The sequence below is a fragment of the Urocitellus parryii genome, chromosome 1 (genome assembly GCF_045843805.1).
Source record: "Urocitellus parryii isolate mUroPar1 chromosome 1, mUroPar1.hap1, whole genome shotgun sequence".
Classification (NCBI taxonomy): domain Eukaryota; kingdom Metazoa; phylum Chordata; class Mammalia; order Rodentia; family Sciuridae; genus Urocitellus; species Urocitellus parryii.
In genome coordinates, this window is record NC_135531.1 from 51,976,987 (window position 1) to 51,992,824 (window position 15,838).

At 32.2% G+C, this 15,838-nt stretch overlaps 1 protein-coding gene across 4 annotated transcripts in view; it reads left to right on the forward strand.

Annotated features, from left to right (window-relative positions):
• The window catches only part of Trappc13 (trafficking protein particle complex subunit 13), a 40,916-nt gene that overhangs the window by 5,270 nt on the left and 19,808 nt on the right, over positions 1-15,838 (forward strand). For all 4 annotated transcript variants that reach the window (XM_026390821.2, XM_026390822.2, XM_026390823.2 and 1 more), the window contains 4 exons: positions 1,686-1,754; positions 2,902-3,001; positions 3,994-4,078; positions 10,377-10,504. In XM_026390821.2, coding sequence (XP_026246606.1) covers positions 1,686-1,754; positions 2,902-3,001; positions 3,994-4,078; positions 10,377-10,504 — 382 coding nt within the window. The remainder of the gene's footprint in view (positions 1-1,685; positions 1,755-2,901; positions 3,002-3,993; positions 4,079-10,376; positions 10,505-15,838) is intronic.

A 15,838-nucleotide genomic window follows, 5' to 3' on the forward strand; every position in this document is an offset into this window, starting at 1 on the left:
GTTACCATTCTGTCAAACCATCTCCGTGAGAATAACTAGTAAAACTAGAAAGATGAATGTGTTTGCTTTTGCTTTATAGTACGTGTCCAGCATGGTAGGAACTTGATAATGCATGGTAAATGTGCCTTTTGGAGGGACTGTTAATAGCCTGAATTATGATACAATAATGTTTAAAACACAAGCAGTCCACTAATTTTTAACTAAAGAGACAAACTTTTCTTGATAGATTTCATTCTGTCTAAATACTGTTTTGTTTTTACTTTCCTTTTTACTGTCTCAAATGAGACCCTTGTTTAGAAAATAAGCATCATGTGCATGAATGCCTCCAAAAGTCATTAATTGAAAAAAGATGTCTTCAAGACAACTTCTGTGATTTCTTCCTCTTTCATTTCATCATCTTTCTCTTCATTGAAGTTCCCAGAGAAACTTCCTAGAAGTTTAGAATTGCCAATGAGCTTGAAATAAAAGTTGGTTGATATTGGGCATTTGATTTCTGTTTTTCAGGTTTTGTTTTTTTTTTTTTTTTTAATGCACAGGGTTGCTAATTAAGTGTTAAAAGTTAGGTAATCATGACACTTTTTTATGATTCAGTTTTTGATTATACATAGAACTAGAAATGTACAATCATGCGATTCTTATGTACAGTTTTTTAATCCAAGAATCACAAATTTAAAAGAACATCTTCATGGGCTGGGGATGTGGCTCAAGCGGTAGCACGTTCGCCTGGCATGCTTGTGGCCCGGGTTCAATCCTCAGCACCACATACAAACAAAGATGTTGTGTCCGCTGAAAAAACTAAAAAAAAAAAAAAAAAAAAAAAAAAAAAAATTAAATTTCTCTCTCTCTCTCTCTAAAAAAAAAAAAAGAACATCTTCATATGTAGAAATTTAAATTTTTCTAAATTTTTTCTAGGTAAATTGCTTTCTGCCCCTCAGAAAAACAATGAAATTCAAAACTGGGAAATTAAAGATGAGTTTTAGCTCAAATAGTACAGTGATATTAAAAATTGATTAACTTCTCATTTACATGGATAATACTTAAGTAATTAAGGCCTAAGAATTTAGAGCCCATTATTTCTTTGAAACCTTTTTAGAATATTTAGATTGTCACTAGTGATTCTAGCACTAACATAGGGCCCAGTGCTATTTCTGGTTTCCATTCTTAAGCCATAGACATGGAAATATACTAGGGATTAGCATTTACTCTCTAGGAGAGTGGCAGTAGTACCATAATTTTGTGTTTCCCTCTTTACCTGTCTATCTTCAAATAAATATTAGGTCAAATTCAAAGGAAAAAGATAATGTGGAGGGCATCCAAGTTGTGCACATTTTACTATTGTTTTTTACTTCTGTCCTGATCCTAACTAACTTCATTTGCCAACTTGTCAATTCATATAATATTTTGAAAATTTCCAAGATGAGTTCCTATGTAGTGATTCACTTTAACTTAAATGCCAAAAATTAATCCAGGGTTCACAATCTTGAATGCATAATTTGCAAATAAAAATTACTCTTTTATGTAAAATTTTTATTTCATTTTAATGTTTTTTAAAATGATTGGTAATCTTCAGAAATGTATTGAAATTATATTTTATGTTAGCATAAAATTAATGAGTATTATACATTAGACTTGAGAATATTAGCCCAAAACAATGTTAATGTTTTGTTTACTTTCTTAATTCACAGTGATGCGGTTAACTAAGCCTACTTTATTCACCAATATTCCAGTAACATGTGAAGAGAAAGACTTACCCGGTATGTATAGCATGTGCTTAACCTTTTCGCACCTAAGGAAAAGTTGAGCCTGGGTTGCCTACATTATATTGCAGTAGGAGTAGCCTTGGCAGTCTTGTGTTAATCCTTCAAAGGATTCTTTGTTGCCTGTTTTGTACCATGTGACCAATGGTGGCCTTCGAGAAACAGGCCTCATGTATGATCTACAAGTCAAGGTACTATTGGTAACCTATGAAAACAAGACACTTTTATTTTAGTTTAAACAAAGATACATCCATATTCATAACATTATTAAAATATTACCTTTACCCTCAGGTTTTCTATCAGTGTGGGATTCTTTTTATAAAGAATTATTGGTGCTTTATATAGCGTATCATAATTTATGACCTATATTTTCCTTTGTTTTAAGTGTTCATTCTGTAAGATCAGATATTTTACATGCTTTGCTTTATTAAAGATTAGAAATGACATTATACATTATATATACATATTGAATTACAACACAGTACCTCATAAATAAGTATAAATATTGTGTCATTTTTAAAAAGATTAAAAATCATATTTTTAAAATATAATTTCTTCTTTTTTCTTTTAGTACTAAGGATTAACCGAGGGGTGATCTACTACTGAGCTGCATTCCCAGCCCTCTATTTATTTTTATTTTTTTATTTATTTTTTAGTACTAGGGATTGAACCCAGGCACACTTTCCTGATCCTTTTTATTTTTTGAGACAGGGTCTCACTAAGTTTCTGAGGCTGACCTTGAACTTATCATCATTCTTTCTCAACCTCCCAAATAGCTGGGATTACAGGCATGTATCACCATGCCTGGCAGAATTGTTTATTTTAAATATTTTTTCCAACTACTTCTTTTTGTCTTTTTACAGAGCTGGGATTAAACTTAGGGCCTCACACATGTTAAGCAAGCAGTCTACACTAAGATGTATCCAAGCCTACAACTGTTTCTTTATATAGGTAAAACTTATTTAAAAGATGTTAGGGCTGGGATTGTGGCTCAGTAATAGAGCGCTCACCTAGCACGGGCGGGACCCGGGTTCGATCCTCAGCACCACATAAGAATAAAGGTTGTGTTATGTCCATCTACACCTAAAAATAAATAAATAAATAAATAAGATGTTAGAACTTTCTGTTTTTTCTCTTGCTATAGGAGATCTCTTCAACCAACTCATGAGAGATGATCCTTCAACTGTACGTGGTGCAGAAATTTTAATGTTGGGAGAAATGTTGACTTTACCTCAAAATTTCGGGTAAAAATGATACATTCACATGAAACATGCAACAATACCTTAAAGAACGTTACAAGTCATGTTTTCAAATATAACTATGCAATAGAAAAATGTTTAAAATACACTTAAGTGGGAAAAAGTGATAAAATTATATTATGTGATTCTAGTTTTCTCTTTTTTTTCTTTTTTTTAAAAAAGAGGTACATATTAAAATATGTTACTAGTTTTTTTCTAGGATGTTAGCATTTTAACTTTCTTCTTTAGCTCTTACTGTATTTTAGGGCCCAGGATGTATACTGCTTATTGGTATACTGCTTCCCTGATGTGCACAAAGTCCTGGGTTCAATCACTAGTGCTGCCAAAAAGAGAGGAAGGAAAATCCTAATTGTATTTTATAATGACGATATATTTCTTTCATTTTTAACTAATTTGATCTGAATGTCTTTTTCACCCTACAGCCCTCTCCCAACAGAAGTTATTAGACTTGTCACCTAATTAGGAACTCTGAATTTTTTGTTTATTTTCTTGTTCTTAAGTATTTTCTTATCCTGGATTACTGATGGAGTAGTAATTTGCAACTAGAAATTTTAAGACAAAAGGAGCATTTTGTCTTTATTTTTTAAGACTTATAGAATGTGGTTATTGACTAATATCTTGAAAACTTGAGAATATATTCATGTAAAAAATATAAAACTATATAGAGTAAAGTCACTGGTCACTTTTATTAGAATAGTGAAATAATTTCACAAAATTACTCCAGATTCTAGGCATGTGCCACTGCACCCAGCATACCATGTTTTATTTTGAAATAGACTAGGTAATGAATGAGTAATCTAATAAAAATAAAGGAATGTTGAAGCAATAGTTCACCTGATTTCTCTATCCATTAGTAAATTTTCTCCATCTGAGGTTCCTTGTGATACTCAAAATAGAATGTGGTTATTGACTAAAGTCTTGACATTTATGATAAAACCTGAATGAATTTCTGCTTAAAATTGTATTTCATTTCACAGAAATATATTCTTGGGAGAGACCTTTTCCAGTTATATCAGCGTTCATAACGATAGCAATCAAATTGTAAAAGACATATTGGTAAAAGTAAGTAATATTCTTGAACATTCTTGCTTGGGTTATATTTTATTATTTTAAAAAAGTCTTCTTTTTGATAATGGTGATTTTACCCAGGGGCACTTAACCACTGAGCCATATTCCCAGCCCTTTTTTCTTTTATTTTGACAGGGTCTTAGTGACAGGGTCTCACTAAGTTGCTGATGCTGGTCTTGAACTTACCATCCTCCTGCCTCAGTCTCCCGAGTTGCTGGGATTACAGGTGTGCACCACCATGCCCGGCTTCTCTCCTGTGATTTTTAGACTTCATTAAAATGTAGGTTTGATATTAGAATTTTTAGTTGTCATTATCAAGTATTGATGGATATCTAATGACATTATGCTACACACTAAAATGACATTATGCCACACACACCTATTTTCTCATCCTCAAAGTTTGTGATGTCTTGGATAAGAAAATAACTAGTCAAAGGTAAATAATGGTTTCAAGTTTTTGTTACTTTATCTGATTAACATAATATTTGAACAAGGAAGAAAGATCACTGGGTATTGTTTCAATCAGGAAGTCTTATTAGAAGAAAGGGAAAGCAAAAGGATGTTGAAAGAATAGTAGCATTTAGAGGAAAAAGTAGAAGACATGTTTATCAGAGCAGAGGCATAGGGGATACATAATGTTTTCTTTTAGCAGCAAGCAAAATTCACTTGTAAGAGGAGATAATGTGGTAGAGATGTTTACTAGCTATACAGTATTACCATTTTGAAAGCCAGCTTAAGATTTTAGCCCTTTGGGTTTAATTCTTAGCCCTGCATATAAATAAATAAAATAAACAATAAATAAATAAAATAAATAAATAAATAAATAAATAAAATAAACAACATATAAATAAATAAAATCAACAACTGAAACATAAAACTAAAAATTAAAACAAAAAGAATAGCTATTTATTGAGCAATGCAGTATCAACCAGAGGTCTGCTTAGATTCAATTCATATATGCATAAGACATTTAATCTCATAGGAGAATGTATGTCAGGACACACAGCATGATGTTGGTCTGCATTTTTCTTATGTTTTTATAAGATTTTAGGTGTCAGTATTATGGTTGCTTAGTAAAACATTTAGGAAATTTAACTTTATTTCAGTGCTTAATAGCAATATGGGAATCATTTATAGTACCTGCTCTTTAAAGGATTTATGGAATGCAACAGCAGAATCATGTGAGTTGTTGCTGTTTTGCGGGGAAACGCCTTTATAACATTTTCTTTTTTCCCCTAGTCTCTTTAAAAGTTTTCTATTTCTAATAGTGTAAATTTTGTGAAGCCATTTTTCTAGAAAAAATATTAATGTAGATTTTCAAATTTATTGACATAGAAGTGTAAAAAATCATCTCTTTTTTAAAAATTTCTTCTATTTAAATGTTATTTGCCCCTGATCATTTCCTATTTTTGCTGGTTTTTTGTCCCCAAGTCAGATAGCTTTAGGTTTGTATATTTAAAATAAATACTTAAATTATATCAAATGTTTTTCTGTTCTCTACTTCAGTAATTTTTGCTTTTGACTTTATTTTCTTTCTTAGGTTTCTCCTTATTTATTTTCTTCCTTTTTTCCTTCTTTCACTGTAGATTTAACCCATTTATTTTATTTTTGTTGATAAAATGAATTTTTTTTCTGGTTCACTGTTTTAGATATATCGTACAGATTCTGTTACATAGTATTTTCATTATGATTAATTTTGTTTGTTCTTCATCTTTATGTGGTACTGAGTATTGAACCCAGTGGCTCACACACGCAAGGTAGGGCTGAGCTATTGCCCCAGCCCTGTCCTTCCTCTTTTACCTAAGAGTTGTTTATTGGAAGGGTTTTCAGAGAAAAAGCCTACGTTTTCCTATTTTAATTCTTATTAATACTTTCTAGTTTTATTACATTGTAATCAGTGTCATTCTTGTAATATTTATATTCATGGAACTTGCTGATACTTTCTTTGACTGAATATTTATTTTTTTAAATGAATTTTTCCATGTGTATTTGAGAAGTTTCCTTCTTTATTATTGCTTGTAAAGCTAGATCCATATATTCATAAGACCTGTTTTACTGATTGTGTTGTTTAGATCATTTATATCTTTTCTTTTTTGTCATCCTGATCTATCTTGCCAGTAAAAGTGACATTTATCTCATATTGTTAGTATATAATATAAATAGAAATAGCATTTCTATTTATATCTCCTTAAATTTCATGTAGTTTGCTTTAAAAAGGCTATGTTGGCTGGGTGCAGTGGCACGCACCTGTAATTCCAGAGACTGGGGAGGCTGAGGCAGGAGGATTACAAATTCAAGGAAAGCTTCAGTAATTTAGCAATGCCTTAAGTAATTTAGTGAGACGAGACCCTCTCTTAAAATAAAAAATAAAGAGGTCTGGAAATATAGCTCAGGGTTAAAGCACCCCTGGGTTATATCCTCTTTGGCCATATTTCATGCTTTTTGGCTTGAATCTTGTGATAGTTATATCATTTACCCTTGCTTTTTCACTGTTTCCATTTGTGTGGTATGCCTTTTGCCCATCTCCTTTTATTTTTATTTATTTCAAATGATTTTGAATTGTGTCTCTTTTGTATAACATATAGTTGAGTGACAAATTTTATTAATAGATGACTTAAGCCCATTTATATGTATTGATAAGTTTGATGTGCTTGATTTCAATTGTGTTGTATTATTTTATATTGTAAATATTAAGTATGTTGTATTAATTTTTCTCGTTTCTATTGTATATTGTTTTAATATCTTTTGGTGTTATGAAGTTTTATGGTTTTGTTCTAGTTTTTAATCTTAGTATTTATAACGCTCAATGCCTGCCTCCCCCATTCTGTTTTCTTACTTAGCTTCTCACTATAGGGCTTTTAGTTTTTAATAATGTCCTTTAACTCTTACCTGTTGGTTATGCTATTTTTCTCTTTCTCTTCTCCATATTACACCCCCAGGTTTTTAAGTTCGAATCTTGTTTGTATATTGCTCACTACAAGAGCATAAGGATTTGATATTTTTCTGCTTACCCAGAAAATGAATTTGAGACATTTGCTGCCTTCTAGTTACACTAATATAAGTTTTCTCTTTTTTTCAGTTTAGATGGACACAATACTTTACTTATTTTTTTGGTACTAGGGATTGAACTCAGGGGCACTCGACCACTGAGCCACATCCCCAGCCCTATTTTGCATTTCATTTAGAGACAGGGTATCACTGAGTTGCTTAGTGCCTCACAGTTGCTGAAGGTGGCTTTGAACTTGCTATTCTCCTGCCTCAGCCTCCCGAGCCGCTGGGATTATAGGCATGCACCACTATGCCCAGCTTAATATAAGCTTTTTATAGTTTTATTCTGTTTTATTTTTCTGAGGATATCTTGGGAGATTCATATTTACACTTGAGGTAACCAAAATTCTGCCCTCAACAATTTAATTTTGTATAGCTCCTTGAATTTTGGAATTATGAATAAAAGATTGAAACTTTGCATTTTTTATTCCTTTGCTGTCATCTCAATATTTTGAGAATATAAATGCTTATGCTATCTGTGATATCACTGGAAACCATTAGTTCATTTTTATTTTCTAAAGTATCTTAGTATAAATCTGAAAGCCTTAATGCACTACCAAAAAGGTGTTCAAAAAACAGGGTAATTAGTGTATTATAAATAAAAAATAGTAGCTCTAAGGTTCTCTCTCTTGGTTCTCAAATTTTAGAAGGCATCATAATCATCTGGAGAGTTTGTTAAAACCCTCTGTGCCCCATCCCTAAAATTTTTGATTCATTTGATTTGGAATGGTGCCCAAGAGTTTATTTTTGTAACTTATTTTCAAGTGATACTGATTCTATTGGTCTGGGAACCAGACTTAGAGAACTACTTCTCTGTACTCGTCATTCACACATTCATTCAACAAATAGATATGCTTAGCATAATTTTAGATACTACAGTTACAGTAGGAAACAAAACAGAGAAGACTTCTCTGTTGTCTTGAAGCTTATTCAAGATGTTTTAAAGTAGTCTTTTCTGTTCCTGAACATTCTATATTCCCTTAACCAAAATCTTGATGACTTCTGAAGATATCTTGTGCTTTCATGCCTGTGTTTTGCTAACTCTGTTCATCTTACTCACTTCCCCCTTTTTTCTTGCCTATTCAAATCCTATCCATCAAAAAATCAATTTGCAGCATGAAAACTACCCTGCAATTTAAATTGCATTTTTCTACCCCAAGCCAGCCCTTTACTCTTTACTCTGCTTCTTTTCTCCCAAGACTTGTACTTCTAATATACTATAATAATGTACTCAGTTGTATATTGTTAGTTGTCTTCTTTACCTCCTTTCCAAAGAATATAAACAGGGTCAGGGTGTCCACTGATATATCTCCAACTCCTAGAACTGCCTCTCAACATAAATATTCAGTACAGCATTATTTATAATAGTAACAAAGGAGAAAGACGAAAGTGTTCAGTCATAAATAACATACACTGTAGTTATGGTTAACAAAACATGGCATAGGAAAATGCGTATTGGGAGAACTCATAGGAAAACATTGGGTAGCAAGCCAGTTGGTTTTAAGTATTTCTCTCTTTTTCCCCCCTCTAATTTTGAAAACATTTTAAGAAATTTTGAATCTCAGCTTCATTGTTGACTAGTTGTATAATCTTGGGAAAGTTGTTACTTTTCTGTGCCCTCTTTTTCATTGTCTATAAAATAGGAATGATACTACTTACTTCAGGATTGTGAGGGTTACTTAAGTAATGTACTTAGAATAGGGCCTTGTACCTAGTAAGTGCCTGATAAATAGAGCTACTACTATTTTATAATTGAACATAATAAGAGACAACAATTAATAAATATCCTACTCCAAAATGACTAACATTAAGAATTTTAAATTAGAATTAATAGCAACAACTGTTTTCTTAAAGAAACAAAATCATTAAAAAATTCCTAACTCTTATGTAAAAGCCTACAGTAATCTCTGTAACCTAATGTGATCTTTACATCCTCTGAATTTTCTTGATATTTGCCTTGAAGTTTTATCACAACTTAATTTATGCATTTGGTAGTCAACAAATATTTATTAATTGCCTATGCTAGAGTTCTGAGCAAGAAAAGACAAAAGGTTCTAAAGACATTTCTGGTAGGTGAGACAGAAAGAGATAAACAAAATTCTAAATAAGGTAATTAGATGTTGTGATAAATGTTAAAAAGAAATAAAAGTTGAAAGTGACAGGCAGTAACTGAGATTAAGGGAGGCTGCTATTTAAGACACTTAGAGTGCTACATGTCCAAAAGTTAAGAAAAGGGGAGAGTGCTAGGGTGGCTCAGTGGTAGAGCACTTGCCTAATACATGTGAGGCACTGGGTTCAATTCTCAGCACTGCATGTAAACAAATAAATAAAGATCCATCAACAACTAAAAAAAAAAAGAAAAGAAAAGGGGAGAATATCATAGAAAATAACTGGATGGAGGTACAGTGCTACTTTAGAGAAGGCAGTACTTCCTTAGTTGATGACTTTAATGTCACTCAGTTCTCCTTTAACTTAATTGGTCTCTCATATCAAATATTGTTTTGAATTATTTTTAATATTATATACTCATATATAAACACAGTATATTTATTTTGGGTAAGTTCATTTGTATATATGTTTAAAAACCCTAAGTTCATGTTGATGCTTCAAATTCTAATCTAATACAAAAGGTTTCATTGTAGCCTTCCCCCTTTCCTTATTTCTACCTTTTTTCTCTAAAGATAAGAAATCTGTATCTTGTTATCCATAATATGTATACTTTTTTTTAGTTCTAGTATATACATAAAAAGTTGCATATTGTTACCTCACATCCCTATGGAAAAAAAAAATGTGCTGGCCAAGTACAACATTGACGTACCATTTTCCTTTTATCTTGACTATAGTTAAGATTTTGTTTTCCAAACTTACTTTCATTAGTTCTTTTTTCTCCTCTTCATTTTCGTGTGTTTACATTGTACAATTTTAAAACAGGTAGGCTCACATGTTACTATTTGTATTTCATTTGGATTTTCCCTAATTCCTGGTGGTTGTTGTTGTTTTTGTTTTGTTTTGTTTTGTTTTGTATTTTTGGGCTTTGTCTGTGTGTGTAAGTACATACAGTTGCCTTAGTTATAAGCATCAGAACTGTGCAGAAAGGTTTACAGAGAAAAATATTGCTTGCTCTTTATCTCCACTTCTTTGTTCTTACGCCCCCACTTTTCTTTCCACTCATATCCATCCAGATCCATCCACACAAAAGGTAACCAGTCTCATTTGGATATTTTTTATACCTCTTTCTTCCAAGGCTGATCTTCAGACAAGTTCTCAGCGTTTAAATCTTTCAGCTTCCAATGCTGCAGTGGCTGAACTTAAACCTGATTGTTGTATTGATGATGTCATACACCATGAAGTTAAGGAAATTGGAACACACATGTAAGGATATTTTACCATTTGGCTTTTACTTATGCCTTTATTTGAGATTTTTGCTTTCTGTTTAACCTTCTAAGAACCCACTTCCAAAGGAATTTTATGTTTCATATTTGCATATTTACCAAAACTAACTTTAAACAAAATATTTGTAGGGGGAAAATCTAGTTTATCATTTATCTCTGGCTTCATTTTTGCATCTACAATCTTAAAAAAAGAAAAGCCAAGTTCATATTTAAAACCTAGTTAGCACTTTAAACTTACATTTGTAATCTTTTAAAAATGCTAGCAACTGATGTTCATGGTGTTTATTTTTAAATTTACATTTTTCATTTCTATATTTAACTGGGTATATGTACTCTCCCCTGAGAATTCAGAAATATAGAACCAAAGTAAGACAAAGCTGTGAAAAATTATCTCAAAAGTTTGTATTGTTGACTTGTGAATATATTTGAATGTGAATGTTCTTTTTCTTTCAGTCTAAAAGACAAATAGGAATATTTCAGCCATATGAAGTAATTTTAGAGTTCTCTGTCTCCTTTAGCACTCCCACATCCAGTGAATTCATACATTCCTATTACTTCTAAATATTTCTCATTTATCTGCTTCATTTCTTCTCTGTTTCCATTATTCCTTTTCCTTCTCAATGCTCATTAAAACACATAATACAGCTAATATTAAATATGTATAATAACTATTTGGTCAGTTAATTTTGATGACAGGCTCTGTGGTAGGCACTTTTTACTATAGAGTCTGTGATTAGTATAAAATTTGGAGTCAAATTTCCTAAAGTTCAAATTTCTGAGCTATCATTTATTAATTACGTCATCATTTACATTTTTAATGACCTCTTGTTGCTTTTTGGAAATGCTAACTTTGTATGTTTTTCAGAAAGCTTCACAACCTAATCCTTACCAACCTTTTGTCACCCTTCTCACCTTCTCTGCATTGCAATCATGTGGACATCTTTCACCTCCAAATCCATGTCGAATGCCAATGACATTTTGTATAATTTATATTTAATTTTTTTCCTATCTCAGCACCATGATTTCCTAAGAGACTTTCCTGACCTTTGTGACCTTTATGTATAACTAATAAATTTTTAACATCTTTCATACTTACAGTATTTCATATATACTTGAGTATTACTTTTCCTATTAAAATATGAAGTCCATGAAATCTTCTATATTCCCAGGATCTGGAAGAAAACAGTGGTCAATATTTGTAAAATTGAATTTATGAAAATGATGATAAATGTTTAAATCCCCATTTTTCAGAAAATGAGACTCTTGTAAAATTAAACAGCTAGTTTAAAAGACAGAACTCAAATCTGAATCTAGTTTCAAAACCTGTCCCTGCTACAGTACTTCCCACTGTAAGTATTTAAGGTTAGGTGTTGTATTTTGATCAATTTGCTCCCTAGCCCCTGGCATAGTCCTAATTTAGAAATCAAATTATCTAATAATTTTTCACTTAATACAAGAATTATTAAAATATTAATATATTAATATGTGTATAAACAAATACATGTAAGTAATTTAAATAAAATTTTACAAATTTTTTATATTATTCAGGATTTTATTCTTTTCAATTCACTGTGAACATTTTTCCACATCAATCAGTGTTCTTTGAAAACATACTTTCTAAAAAGTTTTTTTGGTTTTTTTTAGTTGTAGATAGACACAATACCTTTATTTATTTATTTATTTATTTAATGTGGTATTGAGGATCAAACCCAGTGCCTCACATCTAGGCAAGTGCTCTACCACTGAGCTATAGTCACACCCCCAAAACATAGTCTTTTAATGACTGCATTGGAAGGCTATGCTTTGTTTAACCTAATGTTGGTCATTTAAATTGTTATCAGTTTTTCACTGATGAATAACATAGTATTTAGTACTTTAATGTTTCCTTATGATTACCCAAGGTGTGTTTCTATTGGAACATATAAGCATTTTTAAGGCTCTTTACCCACAGATTGTTTTCTAAGTTCCTTACAACCACCATAAGACTGCTAGAACTAATAAAGAAATACAACAAAGTAGCAGGTTACAAAATCAGTGTACGAAAATCAATAGCTTTCCTATACATCAGCAATGACTCTGCTGAGAAAGAAATGGGGGAAAAAAGCAATCCCATTCTCAGCCTAAAAAGAAAAAAAACTATGAACAAAATCTAACGAAGGAGATAAAAGACTTCTACAATGAAAACTACAGAACACTGAAGAAAGAAATTGAAGGAGACACAAAAGGATGGAAAGACTTCCTGTGTTTATGGATAGGCAGAATTAATATTGTTAAAATGACCATATATTACCAAAAGCAATATACATATTCAATGCAGTCTCCATCAAAATTACCAATACATTCTTCACAGAACTAGAAAAACAGTCCTAAATTTATTTGGAAGAATAAATATCCAGAATAGCCAATACAGTTCTAACATGCTTCAGATCTATAGTAACAAAAACTGGATAGTTCTGGAATAAAAAATAGACACACAGACCAGTGGAAGAGAAGACACAGGGACAAACCTACATAGATACAGTCATTTGATTCTTGACAAAGGTGCCAGAAACATACATTGGAGAAAAGACAGCTTTTTCAACAAATATTACTGGTAAAACTGGTTATCCATATGTAAAAGAATGAAACTAGATTCTTGTTTCTCCTCATGTACAAAAGTCACTCAAAATGGATCAAAGACCTAGGACTTACACCAAAAACTATCAAACTCCTAGAAGATAGTATTGGGTCAACATTAACATATAGGTACAGGCAACAACTTCATCAATAGGACTCCTAAACCTCAGGAAATAAAACCAAGAATTAATAAATGTGATGGTACCAAATTAAAAAGCTTCTGCACAGCAAAAAGAATTAAAATGTGAGGAAACTCTACAAAATGGAGATATTTGTTAGATGCTCTTCTAGCAAACGATTAATATCCAGAATATATAGAGAACTCAAAAAACACTAAAAACAAATAGCCTAGTTAATCAATGGGCCAATGAACTAAACAGACACTTCCCAAAAGAAAAAATACAAATAACCAACACATACATGAAAAATTTTCAACATTATTAGCAATTAGAGAAGTGCATATCAAAACTAGCAATTTTATCTCACTCCACTTAGAATGGCACTTATCAAGGGGCTGGGGTTGTGGCTTAGTGGTAAAGTGCTTGCCTGGCACATGCGAGGTCCTGAGTTCGATCTCAGCACCACATGTAAATAAATAAAGTAAAGGTATTGTGTCTAACTATAACTGAAAAATAAATATTTAAAAAAAAGAATGGCACCCATCAAGAGCCCAAACAATAACAAATACTGGAGAGAATATGGAGGAAAAGGAACACTTACACTGTTGTTGGAACTGTAAATTAATACAGCCACTAAGGAGGAAATCCATATGGAGGTTCCTCCAAAGTCTAGAAACACTATATGACCTAGAAATACCTTTCCTCAATATTTATCCTAAGGAATTAAAGACAGCATACTATGACAATACATGCATGTCCATGTTTATAGCAGCACAATTCACAATATCCAAACTATGGAACCAGCATGTTTCTGTCACTGAGTGGATAAAGAAAATATGGTATGCATGTATGTATAAATATGTGTATATGTGTATATATATATATATATATATATATGTATATACATATATATATATATATATATATATACATACACACAGATACAATTCAGCCAGTAAGAATGAAATTATTCAGGAAAAATGGACGCAACTTTTTGTTACTCAAAATTAGCCAAATTGAGAAAGTAAAAGGTCATATTTTTCTCCACAGAGAAGCTATAGAGAAAAATAGGATAGTCTCATGAAAATGGAAGGAAGACCAGTAGAGTTAAGAAAGGAAGCAGGAGGAGGGAAGAAGAGAAGGAAAGGAAATACCTGGGGAACGATATCAGGCAAATTATTTTTTTTGTTACTTTTTTTAGCCAAATTATATTATAATATTGTGTGCATGTATGAATATGTAATGGTGAATCCCATCATTATATATAATTTTAATGCACCAATTTTTAAAAACCTTAAAAAATAAGTTATTTACAACCACTAACAATGTAAAGATTCAGTTTCTTTTTTTTTTTAAGGCAGTAGCGTCTCATTCCTTTTTTTTTTTTAATTGGTTATTCAAAACATTACAAAGATTGAAGAATCACATCGGTTATACATCCACATTTTTACATAATGCCATAATAGTAACTGTTGTATTCTGCTACCTTTCCTATCCTCAACTATCCTCCCTCCCCTCCCATCTTCTCTCTCTACCCCATCTACTGTAATTCATTTCTCTCCTTATTTTTTTTATCCCATTCCCCTCACAGCCTCTTATATGTAATTTTGTATAACAATGAGGGTCTCCTTCCATTTCCATGCAATTTCCCTTGTCTCTCCCTTTCCCTCCCACCTCATGACTCTATTTAATGTTAATCTTTTCCTCCTGCTCTTCCTCCCTGCTCTGTTTTTGCTTGCTCTCATTATATCAAAGAAGACATTTGGCATTTGTTTTTTAGGGATTGGCTAGCTTCACTTAGCATAATCTGCTCTAATGCCATCCATTTCCCTGCAAATTCCATGATTTTGTCATTTTTTAGTGCTGCGTAGTACTCCATTGTGTATAAATGCCACTTTTTTATCCATTCATCTATTGAGGGGCATCGGGGTTGGTTCCACAGTCTAGCTATTGTGAATTGTGCTGCTATGAACATTGATGTGGCAGTATCCCTCTAGTGCACTCTTTTAAGGTCTTCAGGGAATAGTCCGAGAAGGGCAATAGCTGGGTCAAATGGTGGTTCCATTCCCAGCTTTCCCAGGAATCTCCATACTGCTTTCCATATTGGCCGCACCAATTGGCAGTCCCACCAGCAATGTACAAGAGTACCCTTTTCCCCACATCCTCGCCAGCATTTGTTGTTGTTTGACTTCATAATGGCTGCCAATCTTACTGGAGTGAGATGGTATCTTAGGGTGGTTTTGATTTGCATTTCTCTGACTGCTAGAGATGGTGACCGTTTTTTCATGTACTTGTTGATTAATTGTTTGTCCTCCTCTGAGAAGTGTCCGTTCAGGTCTTTGGCCCATTTGTTGACTGGGTTATTTGTTTTCTTATTGTTTAATTTTTTGAGTTCTTTGTATACTCTGGATATTAGGGCTCTATCTGAAGTGTGAGGAGGAAACAATTGTTCCCATGATGTAGGCTCCCTGTTTACCTCTCTTATTGTTTCTCTTGCTGAGAAAAAACTTTTTAGTTTAAATAAGTCCCATTTGTTGATTCTAGTTATTAACTCTTGTGCTATGGGTGTCCTATTAAGG